The sequence below is a fragment of the Quercus suber genome, unplaced genomic scaffold (genome assembly GCF_002906115.3).
Source record: "Quercus suber isolate HL8 unplaced genomic scaffold, Cork oak 2.0 scaffold_924, whole genome shotgun sequence".
Taxonomy (NCBI): Eukaryota; Viridiplantae; Streptophyta; class Magnoliopsida; order Fagales; family Fagaceae; genus Quercus; species Quercus suber.
The window spans coordinates 44719-61959 of record NW_027070347.1 but is presented as its reverse complement, the minus strand read 5'-3'; the positions used below and the strand labels follow the sequence as shown (position 1 = coordinate 61959).

Sequence of the window (17241 nt, the reverse complement as noted above, 5' to 3'; positions counted from 1 at the left end):
CTCCCTTCTCTCTAAGAATCCTCCAACTCTCTCACATTGTTTGGAAGTTTAGAGAGAGAGGTGAGTAGAGGGTAAGGAGATGAGAGGAAATGAGAGGAGCAGGGAACAGTTAATCCTTCCTCTTGTTTGGAACTTCTGAAAATATTTTGATATAAAATAGAAATTCGACTCTAACATAATCTAAGTATATATGTGTATAAAGTTCTTTCTTAGATACTTGAATCTTGACATTTACCTCCCCTTCTCTCCACCTCATAAGAGCTTTGTACTTGTGAGTGCCAAGGGTGCGCAGTGGTAAATGTTTCAAAAATTAAAGAGACGAGAAGAGGGGAGGGGAATTTCATATATGTTAACAATTATCACCTTATTTTATTAATTTTAAAAGAATTAATATAAAATTGACATTTAAAAAAAAAAAAAAAAATCTTAAGAACAAAATTGACATTTTTTTTTAATCTCCTCCCCTATTGCCTCCCTCTTGGGGTGTCCAAAGACATGTCAGACCTGATCCACCTAACAGATCCAACTTGACCCAAATCGAACTCAATCCAATCCTGTGATTGTGGTAGTCAACGGCAAGTCTCCACTTTCAAGATCCAAAGACGACAAGTTGAGTGGTGGGTTTCCTCCTCTAAGATCCAACTCACTCAATCCAACTAACGAACCTAGTCAAATCTAGCAAAGATCCACTAGATCCATCTACAAACCCACTCAAATCCAAAGGAGATCCACCGGATTCATTAAGGATTTGTTTGGGAGTTCATAAGGGAATGGAATGGAATGAAATGATTATAAAGGAATGGCATGGAATGAAATGTATTTAAGCAAGGGAAATAAATGGAATGGAATGGAATTAAGTAACCTTAATTGGATGTTTTAAAATAAAGGAATGTAAATGAATGAAAATGAATGGAATATAAGTAATCTTGTTTAGGAATAACATAGAGGGAGTGGAATAGAATCATTTTATGAAAATATTATTATTAAATCCCTATTTTTAAAATAAATTGTTGAATATATAGGGGATATTTTGGGAGTTTTAGTAAAAAATTCATTAAATCTAATTTTATTTTCTCCTATTTCTCACAATTTCAAAGGGAATGAAAATTTGAAGTTTTAAGGGAATAGAGAGGAATGAGTGTTCCCTCCTACTCATTCCATTCTCTCCCACTTAAAATCCTAAACAAAATAATAGACTTTCTATTCTCTCCATTGAAACTTCCAAAAAAGGGAAGGAAAAAAGATTCTAAAATTATTCTTTTCATTCATTTCCATTCCATCCTCTTTTTCCAAACGATGGCTAAGATCTTCCTAATATTTAGCAAGATCTCCATCAGATCTTCTCTATTCTGAGTAGTTCTCTGACTCTTTCCGTCGTTATCCAATGACAATCATAAAAAGCCCAATAGGCTGCTCCTTGTCAGGTGNTTTTTTTTTTTTTTTTTTTTTTAAATTTAAACCTAGTATTTTTTTTTTTCTTTTTTTTTGAGAAACACCCTTTTTTTTTTTTTTGAAACTACATATGCTACATTTTTTTTTTTTCGGCTAAGTGTTATAGCTGCCTAATTATCACAAAGAAAAGAAGACCAGATATATATTGGCAGAAACAAACTTCTACTTCTTTTTTTTTAAGATAATTTCAACTTATAATTATTCTTTATCGGTTGAGATAGTTAAAGCCACAACTAAATTGTATCCACAAAAACCAACTCACGTATGCAAATAGTGTTGTGGTCCAAAATATAAGAAAAATATTATGTCCATATTTTATAACACTTTTACAATAAATTTTAAATAAAAAATTATAATTAATTGTTAAGGTGGACAAAAAAATAGTATAAATTGTTAATTCAAAATAGAACCAGTAAAAACTTAACACTTATAATTTATTGTAAAATTGTTACATACATAACACTTCTCAAAATAAGATGAAATAGACCTTTAAATCCGCGTAAACCTCATCCATACCATTTAGGATGTATAATATAGCTGTAAAACAAAAACCAAAGTTGGCTTTTGCTTCTTCTTTTTTTTTTTTCTTTAACCATTACCTGTTTTGTAATTTCCGTTTAATCAGCCTTTTTTTATATAAAAAAAAAAAAGACCTTTTTTTTTTTTTTTTTTCTTTTTTTTTTCCTTTTTTACTTTGAACGGAACTTTTCTGGCGGCCTTAATTTTTCCGGAAGAAAATTTGCGTTTGGCTTTCCCATTTTGTGGGAATCAAGGACGTATTTGGTGATATGGGACCCATATAAATACTTTTACAGTTCAAAACCACTAGTTTTGTAGCCTATCACTGTTAAGAAAGAACGAGACAAAATACAATCTCGCATAATAATATATAATAATGAGTACCCGACCTTTAGCACGGATTTTTCCATAGATTTTTTTAAAAAAATTGATATTGTTCATACGATTTCTTAATATTGTGATGTTTGTAGTGTTTATATGGACAGTAATGCCCTCAATGACATTACTATAGTTCTTAAATATTTTGGTTAGGGGCTTTTAAAGTTTAAACTAGAATCTATTTTTGGAAAGAGCTTCAAATAGACAGAGGGATAAGAAAAAAAATTTCAAATTAGATGAATAAAGTAAACTTCAATTTCTTCCCCGCCCAAAAAAAAAAAAGTAAACTTCAATTTCTTCTCCCCAAAAAAAAAAAAAAAAAAAAAAAGAGAAGTAAACTTCAATTCTTTGGAAGAAATGATAGATAGCTTATTAGGCACTCAGTTATGGTATCACACCAAAGGTGTGGAGATTATATACCATGAGTAATGGCATTTGGCTTAGTCACAACTCACAATGTGAAATTTTTTAAGGCAAATTACAATTTACCTACGTGTGATTTGGCCGAAAATTAAGTTATCTACTTATGATTTGAAATTTGACAATTTACCCACGTGAGATTAGTTTAGTTAAGTTCCGTAACCTACCTCTATTTCTATTAAAAACAAGGTTAAATATGTAATTTTACTCCTTTTTTATGTCTCTCTCCTCCAAAAACACAATAAACCTAAAAATACAAGATCAAATAAAATAAAAATAATCCAACTGAATACTTGTATCATGAGATTTCAAATCATGGGTAAGCAACTTAAATTTCAATCAAAGATCAAGTAAGTAAAGTATCAAAGTTCAAATAACAGGTAGATAATTTAAATTTCAACCAAACTATGAGTGGGTAAATTGTAATTTGTCCTTTTTTTTTCTATTTAAAAGGTAAACAATTTTGGTATTTTGGTTTTGTCATATTTATGACCTTAGGATTCTATTTTCATCAATGCGGATGACATGATGACAAAGGCATGAATACACTTAAATACATATAGTTATAGGTACAACCCTAACGAGAAACCACATGAGAAGACTAGTATTAATGGCATCTATAAGATATAAGAAAATTTACGTACCTGCAAGAAGTAAGTACCATATAAAACATGAAAAGCACTGCAAATCTGCAACTTCAGAGAGAAAGAGAAGGTGAGAAGGCTTTTTATGCAGGTTTGAATGGTGAGTTAAGCTGATCCAGAAGCACCAAGAAAATGTTCCTTTTGGCCTCTGCTTAGTTGGGATGGTTATCCAGAAATATATTTTATAATGCACTTTGTTTGGGGTGTGAAACATTCCATCTTGTTATAAAAAACAAGGGGGTGTAACAATTTCTTCCTTGTTGATGACCATTAGGTCTTTGACACATAAGAGAATGTGTTTGATTTTGTTTCCTTTCTACTTTCTAGGCCAGGACAAATAACAAAATGTTAATTATAGCACACTTGCACTAATGGATCAACCTTTTCTTGTGACTTGTTTCTGACACGGCAAACAGATCATGGTTAAACTACAAAAAAAAAGAAAAAAAAAAATACTAGGTTTAAATTTAAAAAAAAAAAAAAAAAAAAAACCTAGTTGTGAGGGTTTCAACTTTCAAGTCATGGTAGGATCTGAATTCTGAACCTCTCCTGTATGAAGGAATTTTTTTTTTTTTTTTTTGACTATATGTGTGTGTGAGAGAGTTATGAGAGTATTTGAATTTTGGATTATTTGAGAGAGCATGTGTCCATTTCTATCTCTCTAAAACTAAAACTTTTTCCTCGTTCTTATTGATGTAGAAAGTTTGCTGAATCATGTAATTTATGTGTATGTTTAACTATCTGTTTTTGTTTTTATTTTTATTTTTACTATTATTGTTGGTTAGAACTGCAAGAGAGTATTGCACAACAATATTGCAATACAAGGAAAAATACAAAATGATGTTTAGGTGAAGAAATTAAGTTTGATGGGAGACTACAGGATGTGGGGTTAATAGATAGTAATTGTTACTGTTTACATAAAGAAATAATAAAACCCAGTGTGTTGTGTAGTTGTTGATTTATTATTAATTTTACAATCATTGGTTTGAAAGGCAAGAACCGACGTAGTGCACGAGATTACAATTCAAGTAAAAATACAGAAAGATGGTTAGGTGATGAAAACAAGTTTGATAGGGAATTGTAGGATGTGGGATTAAGATATAATTGCTAGTGTTTACGTAAATATATCATAAACCCCATCTGATTTATTATTATTTTTAATATTATTGGTTTGAATGGCAAGAAAGTATTGCAGGGCATTGCAATATGAGTAAAAATACATGAGGATAGTTAGGTGATGAAAGTGAGTTTGATGGAATTGTAAAACTAACGTGTGGTTAAGATTTAATTTGTCTAAAAAAAATCACGAATCTACCAATTGCATCTCATGCATGCATTGTCTATTGTTGTCATTTTGCAATTGTCATGCTGGATTTTAGAAGTTAGAACCACTAGTTCAATTTCTTGTGATTTTTGTCTATTCTTAGCTCTTTATGGGTGGTTTTTTTGTCACTTCATTGACACATTGAAGACATGCTTTGATTTCAGTGCAAAAGTATGCAATTTGACGCGGATACATACAAATAGTACCCGCACTCGGCCATATTTGTATGTCTCTATATATATATGTTTTGAGTGGTGCTAAGGTTAGATAATTAGGAATTTTTTTCAACTATTTTCCAAGTTCCTAGCTCCTAGTCGTTGTGATTTTCACTGGTATTACAGACTCATAAACCCTGTCAACTGTCAAGTTTGAGAAAATAATTAAGGTGTTTATTTTGATTGGTGAAAGTAGCAACTTTTGTTTGAAAGTCTTGGGATTTATCCTTCCAAAAAGGAAAAAATTACCGGGCTTTTTTTTTTTTTTTTGCTTTGAAAGTTGTAAAATTGTACAAAAATTCTTGAGTAACTTTCAGTGGTAAAGTAGTTTTTGCCTTTGCATGCCTATCTTCTGGGAGCTTCTTTAAAAGTCTGTTTTTCCTGTCTCCAGCTTTAGTTTTCACATATAATTTTATGGGGTTTTCGTATAATTTGTGTACATATACCATCATATTGCTTGTTTTTGTTAAAATGTTTCACAATTTTTACAATTCTGCAGGAACTTTTGCTAAAATCAAGTTAAAGACAGAGAAGAAGAAGAAGAAGAAGAAGAAGAAGAGTTTGTAAAGGTATGAGCAAATATCCTGTCTCTGTCTCTTAATGTTATATTGGACATGAGAGATGACTTCTTGAATTCCTTCCTCGAGACTAGTTCAAGACGAATTGGCGTGGTTTACCTCTTTGGCTGATAGGTTTAGCCATTCAGACAGGAAAATTACTAATAAAACCCTTACTGTGCTGTTTTAGCCTTGACCATAACAACTCAACTTCCAAGTAAAACTGGTGACTAGGACAAGTTGTGGGTCAAAATGTTTATAGCCTAGCTTAATTCCGTTTATCTTGGCACATCTGTTTCATTCAGATTTTTATGAAAACTGTTCTTAGATTCCTGTTGGTTGTACACATGTAAGTGGAAGTCCCACATGGAGAAAAAGTAAAGGAGACGGGGAATTAATATAACATAACCTGGCCCAAACCCTTCGGCTTAAGATTTTGGGTATTATATTGATTAGTTAATTGGTGTCTCTCTAGTGTTATCTAGCCAACAATTACATATGTTGTGCCTTTGTAGTTAGTTCCTTTCTGGATTTCACAGAGGAGATTTATATTTTTATCTATTTTATTCAAATTTTGGTGGCCATTACATGATCATTTTGGTGGATATTATCCAAAAATGGTTGCAGAAAAACAAACCTGTAAGCTTCAATATATTCAAAGCTATTGAGATTAAGTGATTTAAAAAAAGAAAAAGAAAAATTTGATGCATTGTTATCGTGAATATGGTGTATGAATTATTTGATTTCTTGTTTATTATTTACTTATTCATTTCTTTTTAATTTATTTTTCTGTGGATTAGTTCAAGCAAAAATGGTTACTAGAACTGTGGATCTCCGGTCTGACACAGTCACCAAACCAACTGAAACAATGCGGGCTGCTATGGCTACTGCTGATGTTGATGATGATGTTTTGTGCCATGACCCGACTGCTTTACGCCTAGAAACAGAAATGGCAAGGATCACAGGCAAGGAGGCAGCCCTATTTGTTCCCTCAGGCACAATGGGTAACCTCATTAGTGTGCTTGTACATTGTGACATTAGAGGGAGTGAAGTAGTTCTTGGAAACAATTCCCATATACATATCTATGAGAATGGTGGCATTTCAACAATTGGAGGTGTACATCCGAGGACTGTGAAGAACAATGAAGATGGAACAATGGATATTGATTTGATTGAAGCCGCCATTAGAGATCCTAGATGGGCGCTTGTGTTCCCCATTACAAGGCTTATCTGCTTGGAAAATACGCATGCAAAGTAAGGATTATTATAATTCCTGAAAGAATTACTTTTAGCTTGTTGTGGATAATAAGACCATATTCACTTTCTATCATCTGATGGCTCTACGTATATATTGGTAGATCCCAACTCTGTGTTCCGTCAAAGCTGGTTATTTTATTGTACTAATTCATTCTGTTGGACTGTGAAAATGTTGCTGCTGGATTTATATTTGGCTGTTGCGCATAATTCTTTAACAACTTTCCTCATGGCTACCTCAATTAGCATGTGGGGTATTATTATTATTTTTAACACTCCAATTATAGGGGAGCCAAGTGCTCATTCAGTTGGAAAGTAAACTTTACCTGAGCTTGATAGGCATACTTAAATTGCCCTGCATTTGCAGAGTTAGGGAAGAATTATCTGGCTTTCTCTATCTGGTTGTAGATAATACCTTGCAATTCTATTTTTCAGTTATCATTTTATTCTCTAATGTGACCATTTTTTTTTTTTTTGGAGGCTTCCTCAATTTTCATGTATAGATGACATGTTCCCTTCTTAAAGTGGCCAACAAAATAAAAAGAGAAAGGGAATATTCCCTCTGTTAATTTTACATTCTTCTTAATTTTATTCATATTCATTTCACTGTCCAATGAGGCTCCAATCTATCTACAATAGCTTATCTCTCCTTGAGAAGTTGTCTTCGAATGGATCCTGATTATGGACTTGAGATCTTATTCGTCTGCTCTTAATATAAATTTTTTTTGATAACATTGAAGACTTATGTGTAGTATTGGGATAGAAAAAGATTGGGCTTGAATAACATTTTTCCTGTTTCATTGCCACTATTAGGATTTGTGGTGAAATTATGAGATCCCATTTTGTGGTTGGATTGGGTCGATAACTGAGTTAGACAAGAAAAATCAACAAGTTTGTTAAGACATTGAATTTGATTATGTTTTGAAATTAGTGCCATTTTTGTTTTTGTTTGAGAAAGAATGAGACTCATATTTTGGAGTAACATTCCCTCCCAACCCTTTTTTGAGGTTTGATGGGATGGGATGGACACAGAAAAAAGTTTTATATTATTACTACTTGAAAGCTATATTGTGGTGTCACAATTTGTTAAACATCCTTGATGCATGGCACCTCAAACGCACAGTATGGCATTTACTGGAAAATTTAAGCAGTAGCATTAGTTTTAGGCAACACTTTGTTAGTGTATTTTAACTATAATGCTTATTGTTGTTAAATTTATCTGTTATTTTGTTGAGGTTTAGGATTTTTTTCATGGAATGTTTCTTGAAGGTTACCTACACACGCGCGCGCGCACCTTTTTCAATTCATTGAGCCATTACTGTGTTGTTTCCTTGATTGTAATGTCTTATGAGTGGTATCTCTTTTAAATGCAGTTCTGGAGGTAAATGTTTGTCTGTAGAGTATACGGATCAAGTTGGTGAGCTGGCTAAGAAGCATGGTTTGAAGCTTCATATTGATGGGGCCCGCATTTTCAATGCATCAGTTGTGAGTAAAAGTTTTTAATAAGTTTATTTGATCATTATATATTATTGTGTTGTACATTTCCAATCACCCATATGGGCGTTAAGGTAAATTCATCCCTATAGTTATGAAATGTAAGCATTATTGGAGTGTATCTTTCCATCACAAAAATCAAATTGCAAATTGGCCATGTTTTATGGGGTGTAGCTTTAGGCACCACAGAAGCAATATGTTTACATTAGCTCCAGTTGAAATTTGCTACTAGGAAGTTGTCTTGATATCAAAGGAGACTAGTATAGGAAACTTCTTGAATGAGTGCATTCTCAATGTCAAGAGGTAACTTGAATGAGTAGACTTCAGGAAAGTTGATTGAAAAATGTTTGCAATCATAGAAGACACACCCCATAGAATTATTTCTTTGGCATTATATGTCGTTACCAGCATTAGACATGACATCACTTTGGAGCTTCTAAAATTTCAAGTGAAGCACAAGATGCAATATTGCCAAAAAGGCATATAATAAAATAATTATTGATGTACATCTACTTGGGAACATAGTTTCGAGAATTTGACCTTTTCAAATACAAATTTTAAGCTCTGATGAAAACCATGTGATTCCTCATTAGAGAGAGCAGTCCAATAATTATTACTAGCAATTTTCATTTTTCTCAAATGAATAGCTAACTGAACTTGTTGTGCCATTGTCAAGCATATGCAAACAGAAATGTGCCAGTCTTAGTATTTCAATGTTTAGCATCATAATTGCATTAGCAGTTTTTCAGTGAAATAATGTTGTAGAAAGCCCTATACAGGCCATCTTGTAGAATGAAGTGGCCAATTACCTTAGAGTACTCCGTCTCTGTATACCTTCGTATGTTTAACCTCATCCTTGAACATTTTTGCAAACTAAATGTTGCACAAGTTTCTTTCTTTCTTGGTTACAAGTGGAAAGTAATAAAACCAAAACCTCAAAGTAAGCCGAGACATTGTATTCTGGCAAATCTTGATTAGTTTTTGTCTGCACTAAAACATGTAGTATACTTTTTTTTTCCTCATAACTTGTCTTTAAATATCATAATGAGAAATACCATATGTATAATTGTTAATCATTCTACAGAAAATTCTACCCTTCTCATCTACAGTAGTTTAAGTCTTTATATATATGACCAATCCTGACTAGTTGAAAACCGTTCTATCAATCCAACTAAAAAATATGTACAAGTTTGTATTTTCTGCCTTGCAATATTGAATGAGAAGACCAAGTGTGAGTTTGGACTAGCCATGCCATAACAGGGCTCATGTCATTAGTCCTCGTGAAAATTTCAATTTTATGTTTTAAGTAAAATCATATGATAGATGAAGTTCTGAAAACATATCTGGAGGGAATTGAAATAATAAATCTGTTAAATTTTCTTTTTAATTGTTATAAGTGATTTTGGTTCCATATCTGTTTTTGAAGTTAATTTTGTCTTTCTTTGTCGAATTTTAATTGTTTAACTGATTGGTCTGTCAGGCTCTAGGAATTCCTGTTCATAGGCTGTTGCAAGCTGCTGACTCAGCTTCGGTAGGCATTCTTAGCCCCCTTTATTATGCAAATTTTTGGTAATTTTGCTTATTATTTAGTTAATATTAGTTTGCGACTTAATTCTGAAATTCATGATTTTCTGAACACATTTAGATGGAGAATTTGATTTGGAGGAACCTAGCATGGCAATGTCTTTACTTTCTTTTCTATTGTCAAATTTGTGAACCAGATATGTCTATCGAAAGGACTGGGTGCTCCAGTTGGATCTGTTATTGTTGGTTCCAATAGCTTTATTGCCAAGGTACTGATAAAAATTATGCAGTTTGGAGAATCGACAGCTCCTTTTACAATTATTAGAAGATTAATCATCAAACTCTTCTTTTTCTACCTTTTAGGCTAAAATACTCAGGAAAACCTTAGGTGGTGGGATGAGACAGGTTGGAATTCTTTGTGCTGCTGCTATTGTCGCAGTACAAGAGAATGTTGCAAAGCTAGAGGGTGATCACAAGAATGCTAAGGTTCTAGCAGGTAGGTATTCTAATGTGTTTGATTCATATGACATTATCCTTGATGGGAAGACCAATTATTGCCTTCTCTCAAACATCTTTTTAATTCAATTTCTCCCTCAGTGCAATCACTGGAAACATGTTTTCTTTTTTTCCCCAGAAGGATTGAATAAAATTAAAGGAATAAGAGTGGATGCTGCTTCAGTAGAGACCAATATTGTGAGTATCTCTTACCAAATTTGGTGTTTTGCTATGTTATATACAAACTTGGAGATTCTAGTTAGCAAAAACAAATAAATAAAGACTGGGAAATTTCTGGACAAAGTAGCAAATAGGTTAAGAAAGTTGTCTTACCTGTTTCATCTTTATTTGTTATCAAAGCTTTGTGTATTTTAGCCTGAGAAAAGAATAGATTTAAAGTTGGACACGCATGAATTTATACTTCAGGCAAAGTTTGAATACAACTTTGCACAGGATTCTTGCCAACTGGCTCATACTTGAACCAATGTAGCTCTTTTGGAGGACTTATTGTCCTACACATGCTATCTCTCTCATCTTTCTTGTATGGGGTGTTGGGTTAATATAATGGATATATGGAGCAATTAAAGTTACCTGGTCAGTTACACTGCAGATTTGTTTCATTTGTTATATTTCATACTAGTCCTTTTCTTGATCTTAATGTATATACTCTGAACAAGTACTTAAATATAATTTTTTTTATGCACGACCAGTTCTATTTTGATATAGAAGAGAGCTCAAAGCATACAGCAGAATCACTAAGCAAGTACTTACAACAACGTGGTATACTCGTGATGTTAGAGGACCCATCAAGGTCTGTTTTTTACCTCACACAAAGAAGCTTAGATCCATGAACTCTTTTATAATTAGTTTTCATTGCTTGTTCCGTAATAGGCAAAACAATTGGATTTGTTTTTTCTACAAATAGCTTCACAACAAAAGAAGAAAGCATGTGTATGCATATTTATTGGGAAAATAACAATTTACTTCCATGTGGTTTGAACCTTTCACTGATACAAATTTATTCTGCATACTTCCAATTTTTACATTTGGCCCCATAAAGTTTGGATTAAAATAAAATTATTAGGTTTTGTTTAAATAACATTTTGCACCAATTAAAATTTTCCTCTTTATGATTTGGTCCTATCCTTATATAATTCCACAAGCTTTTCAATTGCCATATTTTGACCTCCTAAAGTATGGCTTAAATTAAAATCATGAAGGTGTCACATGCCCCACATGTGCGGAAAGATGAATATTTTAGACAAAACCTTATTGATTTCATTTTAGTTCAAACCTTATGGGGTCTATTGTAGTAATTGAAAGTTTGTCAATTAAATTGTGATAAGACCAAATTACAGGGGGTATTTTCACTGTTATTGATTGTGTGTGTCCTGATATGCAAAAGGAACTATGCCATGTGCGTGTTTGCTCTAAGAAAGCTTAGTTTTTGTGGGTTTCTTCTTGATTTTTATTTATTTTATTTTGTACAAAAAAAGTTTATTTTTATTTATTTTGCATGAATGCAACCCAACCCTTTCTTTGACTGCTTTGCAAAAAGTCAAATGTGTTGAAGGGCATCACTTTGTGGTTTTTACCTTAAAAATTCTTAATGAAGCTTAAATTTTCCATATGTCAGCCAAAAATTTATGTCAATTTCAAATTTTATAATCACTTTCAATACTCTGTTTATGTCAATTTCACATTTTCTGCTAGTTACATAATTTTGATTATATGACTTGTATAAAGATCCTGAAACTTTTGTTTTACTGTATGTTTATTTTAATATTAAGATGTAAAATTTTTCAGCTAGGTTGTATTCCAAGAATATGTGTCATTTCTTGGTTGAATCCAGATCTAATACCATGCAGCCTTATTTTTCTTTGGTTGAATCTGCATGTTTTTTTTTTTTTCATTTATTTTTCTTTTTATAGAGGAAATATAGGTAGGTCTAAGGAATTTGACAAACTAGAGAGAAAACTGGCCAAAAGCCCCTAAAACCCAGCTAAGATCTGCAACAATGCATGTCAATGTCCTCTAAAAGCCGCTAAAAAAGTTTGCTCCCTATTTTGAGTAGAAGTTTTCTGCTGTAGACAATCTTGCACACTAAAAAGCTTTACAAATTTTTGTTTGAATTTGTTTGTGTTAGAGATTGGAAAACTGTTCTGCTCTCAAGCACTGAGAGTCAGGACTTAGGCAATAGAAGTAGGATTTTACCAGAAGGCTAGAATTTTGAATGCAGAAATTCAAATGGCACATTGTTAATGATCTAGTTTTACCATTTAGCAGTCAATGTTTTTATTCATTAAGCAATTAATATGAAAATTAATTTAGAAGATAAGGTGCATATAGACAACAAAATGATGTTGGTATATTTGCTATTTCAGAGTCAGGATCGTCCTCCACCACCAAATTTCTGAAAGCGATGTGCAATACACCTTGTCATGCTTTCAGGTGATCAATCACCCTTATCTCCACCTCCTTTTTCTAATTTGTTTTTCAAGATTATGACTTACACTTCTTCATTGAATTTTACAGCAAGCTCTAACTGGAGTACTTGATCAAAATGGCATCTAGTGGGAGAAATTGTCATCATTCTCTGCTATCTCCATTAAATTTTATAGCAATCTTTAAATGTCATAGACATGGGAATAATTGCATTATCTTGGCAATCTTCTAAATGGGACAATTTTTTGTTTTGAATTGTATTTGAACTAGGGAAATTGATCCTTTTCTATCTACTTCTCCCTTTTTCTTTACTCTATGAATTTGGTATTTCATTACTTCTGCTAAACAGAGGTGATGAATTTAGATAGAATAGAATAGTGGAAAAAGATGCATGTTGCATATTTCAATGAGGGCGGTGGTTGTTACACACACACCGTGTGTTTTCATGACTGGAAACATGAGTTAAACTCACATTTTCAGTTATGAAACAGTGTGTGTAAAAGATTTTACCCTTCCAATTATATGCAAAGGAACTTGTGGAGATTACCCCAAATCTTAGTTGGTATTATAAGAGTCAAGTTATTAGAGTGGACTTCTGAGTGTATAGTGTTTTTGCCTGGAATGTGATTTAGCTATCTCAAATCTGCAGATCATCATTTTAGGAGCTACAAGGTATTAACTTATAGTAGGATCATGGATGGTACATGTCCATTAGATTTGATCTCTCATCTCTGAGAACTGAGATAGGTATTTGCACCTTGTCATGTACATGTGCGGACAATCGCTACCCTCTTACACGTATGCTATACTTTGATTATCTATGAAGATCCTCCATACCATAGCACGCCAAATTTCTCTAGCCATTTTAATTTTCCCATATGTATCCCATTCTTGATTCTAAGAGAATCCTAGCACATATTATGGTTGTATTGTCTTTTTGTAGTCTTCCTCATCATCCCACATATTGTTAGCTCCTGAAAACCCTAGCGCATTCACTTCCCTCGATAGGCTGGATTAGGCTTGTATAATTTTGTCCTCCTTCCCCAATCATAATCTTCTTTGGTTTTTTTTTGAGAATCTCCCCAATGTAATGCTCTCTTTATTTTGAAAGAAAACCTTTATGAAAATAATATATATTTTTTATTTTCCAGTGTTTGGTAACATAGAAAAAAAATGTCAAAGGAAAATTATTGCATTTAACAAAAACTCTATAAAAAAAACTTATAAAAAAAAAAAAAGCCCTATAAAAAAATTAATTTATTTTTTAGAGATTGTTTTACATTATTATGTCACGCTAAATAAAGAAAATTAGGAGACAATATGGAAATTATTAAAGATAACTCTATCTCAATTTGAAGGTCGCTACTTAATTTGAAGGTCGCTACTTAAGATAGGAAAATAAGATAATTTTTTCCAAATTCATTTTGAAAAATTATTCATTTTTTAGAAAACATTAATGTTCTAACAAATGGAGCAATATGATTGGTTTTTTTTTTTTTAAGTAACTATTGTTTAATTTATATACACAAATATACAAAGAAAAATATAATTTTATTATAATGAAAATCTTCAAACGACATACACACTAGTACATATTTGGTCAAAGCAATTCATTGATTTTTTCAGTTTGTGATTCGCTTATTTTGCTAAAACTGAAAATTTTTTGCTAGAAGTATTGTAAATAAAGGCAAAAATTAGCTGAAATAGTACAGTGAGACTTATGAATAGTACCAAAAAATACAGTGGAACTCATAAATAGTAGCAAAAATAAGATAAATAGTAAAATAAGTTGGCAACAATAATTTTGCCAAACGTTCGCTTAGGGTCTGTTTGAGATCCACTTATTTTGTTGAAAATGAAATTTTTTTGCCGAAAGTACTGTAGATAAGGTAAAAGTTGGCTGAAATAGTACATTGAGACTTATGAATAGTACCAAAAAATACAGTGGAACTCATAAATAGTAGCAAAAATAAGATAAATAGTAAAATAAGTTGGCAACAATAATTTTTGCCAAACGTTCGCTTAGAGTCTGTTTGAGATTCACTTATTTTGTTGAAAATGAAATTTTTTTGCAGAAAGTATTGTAGATAAAGCTAAAAGTTAGCTGAAATAGTACAATGAGACTTATGAATAGTACCAAAAATACAGTGGAACTCATAAATAGTAGCAAAAATAAGATAAATAGTAAAATAAGTTGGCAACAATAATTTTTGCCAAACGTTCGCTTAGGGTCTATTTGAGATTCACTTATTTTGTTGAAAATGAAAATTTTTTACCGAAAGTACTGTAGATAAAGGTAAAAGTTAGCTGAAATAGTACAATGAGACTTATGAATAGTACCAAAAAGTGCAGTGAAGCTCATAAATAGTAGCAAAAATAAGCTAAATAATAAAATAAACTGGCAAAAATTAAACTATCCAAACAGGCACTTAGTAGGATATTCTTTTTTTGATAATCACTTAAGCATGCCAAAATAGTCTACCGACTAACGGCCTTGAGCATGCCAAAATATTCTTACTGACTAACGGCCTTAAGCATGCCAAAATATTTTGTAATGCGTATTAATTAGTAGTATTGTGTACCAGGAGTTATTAGATATTCATTAATTATTATTCGTTTCGAGGATTTTAACGTTAGGGATTGAAAAATGTAAATATTGGGAGCATATCCCCTGCAATTGACAAAGATACAATTCCTGCAACTTGCCACTAAGCCTAACGGAACCCAGCCAAATCTCAGATCATCGTTAGGCCTTCTTTTCTCTCTCTATCTCCTTTTTTTTTTTTTTTTTTCCTCGCAACCAAACAAATCCTATCTTATAGAATTCACAATTAAACATTACCTTCCTCTCATTTCCTCTTTATTTTCTCGGCGTTCAAACCAGTTACTACAGAATCTGGTTTGTTGGAATGGAGTTGATCAAAGCCCTTCACCTACCACGGATCTTTGTTTTGTTTGATTTTAATATCTTTCAATTGATGGCCTCTTTTGTTTCGATCCCTGTGGTGAAAGTCCTTTGTGCTGGATTGATGCAATCATGATATTTGGATGTGTTTGGTTAGCTAGGAAAGTGGGTGATAGAACAAAGAAATAGGAGAAGGAAAATAAACAGAGGTGACAGATTTTCTCATGGTTCCGTTAGCCATGGATGAGATGGAAGCTGACTTGGATTTTTGTTTTTTAGAAAAAGGTAAATAAATTTATTGAATTAAATCCGATTAGAATACATTGTCCAAATCACTAGGTAGAGAGCTTTTAACCATATATATGTATTCACAGATAAAATTGCTCTTCTAACTAAGGTGTTAGCCAATTTATTAAGGAAAGGAAATAAATTGACTTAGATTTTTTTTTGTTGTTGTTGATAAGATTGACTTAGATTTTTTAATCAACTTGCAAATTTTAATTGGACGGACTAAATCATATTTGCAGGAATTGCGCCGTCATGAATTGCAAGTGATATTCTCCGAGGAATGAGGAACTTCTTTTACAAAGAGTAATGGACTTATGGGGACCACCCACTTCAGACTCACAGGGCTGCTTATATATATATATATATATATAAAGAGAGAGAGAGAGAGAGAGAGAGAGTTTTTTTTCAGTTTAGGATTCGCTTATTTTGCTAAAATTGAAAATTTTTTGCTAGAAGTATTGTAAATAAAGGTAAAAATTAGCTAAAATAGTACAGTGAGACTTATGAATAGTACCAAAAAATACAGTGGAACTCATAAATAGTAGAAAAAATAAGATAAATAGTAAAATAAGTTGGCAACAATAATTTTTGCCAAACGTGGGTCTGTTTGAGATCCACTTATTTTGTTGAAAATGAAAATTTTTTGCCGAAAGTATTGTAGATAAAGGTAAAAGTTAGCTGATATAATACAGTGAGGCTTATGAATAGTACCAAAAAATACAGTAGAACTCATAAATAGTAGCAAAATAAGATAAATAGTAAAATAAGTTGGCAATAATAATTTTTGCCAAACGTACGCTTAGGATCTGTTTGAGATCCACTTATTTTGTTGAAAATGAAAATTTTTTGCCGAAAGTACTGTAGATAAAGGTAAAAGTTAGCTGAAATAGTACAGTGAGACCTATGAATAGTACCAAAAAGTGCAGTGAGGCTTATAAATAATAGCAAAAATAAGCTGAATAGTAAAATAAATTGGCAAAAATTAAACTATCCAAACGGGCACTTAGTAGGATATTCTTTTTTTGATAATCACTTAAGCATGCCAAAATAGTCTACTGACTAACGGCCTTGAGCATGCCAAAATATTCTTACTGACTAACGGCCTTAAGCATGCCAAAATATTTTGTAATGCGTATTAATTAGTTGTATTGTTTACCAGGAATTGTTTAGTCAGTAGACCAGTAATATTTTGTAATATTTTGTCAGTCAGTAGTATTGTTTGAGATTAGTAGTATTGTTTACCAGTAATATTTTGTAATGCACATGCCAAAATATTAGTAGTATTTTCTAAGTTTTAGAGGTGAAGATACTTGTAATAATTTTACGG

The 17241-nt window shown here is 32.1% G+C and overlaps 1 protein-coding gene across 6 annotated transcripts; it reads left to right on the top strand.

The window, feature by feature from the left end:
• Window positions 1-4854: 4854 nt before the first annotated feature.
• On the top strand, window positions 4855-13032 carry LOC111985671 (low-specificity L-threonine aldolase 1). 6 transcript variants are annotated; one of them, XM_024017325.2, is made up of 11 exons: window positions 4855-4961; window positions 5452-5521; window positions 6310-6763; window positions 8137-8248; window positions 9738-9788; window positions 9979-10050; window positions 10145-10277; window positions 10416-10474; window positions 10987-11087; window positions 12661-12727; window positions 12812-13032. In XM_024017325.2, the coding sequence occupies exons 3-11, from the start codon at window positions 6321-6323 to the stop codon at window positions 12848-12850; spliced, it is 1077 nt and encodes a 358-aa protein (XP_023873093.2). In that variant the 5' UTR covers window positions 4855-4961; window positions 5452-5521; window positions 6310-6320; the 3' UTR covers window positions 12851-13032. The 6 variants fall into 6 exon arrangements, with proteins under 6 accessions (XP_023873093.2, XP_023873095.2, XP_023873094.2 ...); XM_024017327.2 differs by lacking the exon at window positions 4855-4961 and adding an exon at window positions 4982-5069; XM_024017326.2 differs by lacking the exon at window positions 4855-4961 and adding an exon at window positions 5006-5122.
• The last annotated feature ends 4209 nt before the right edge of the window (window positions 13033-17241 follow it).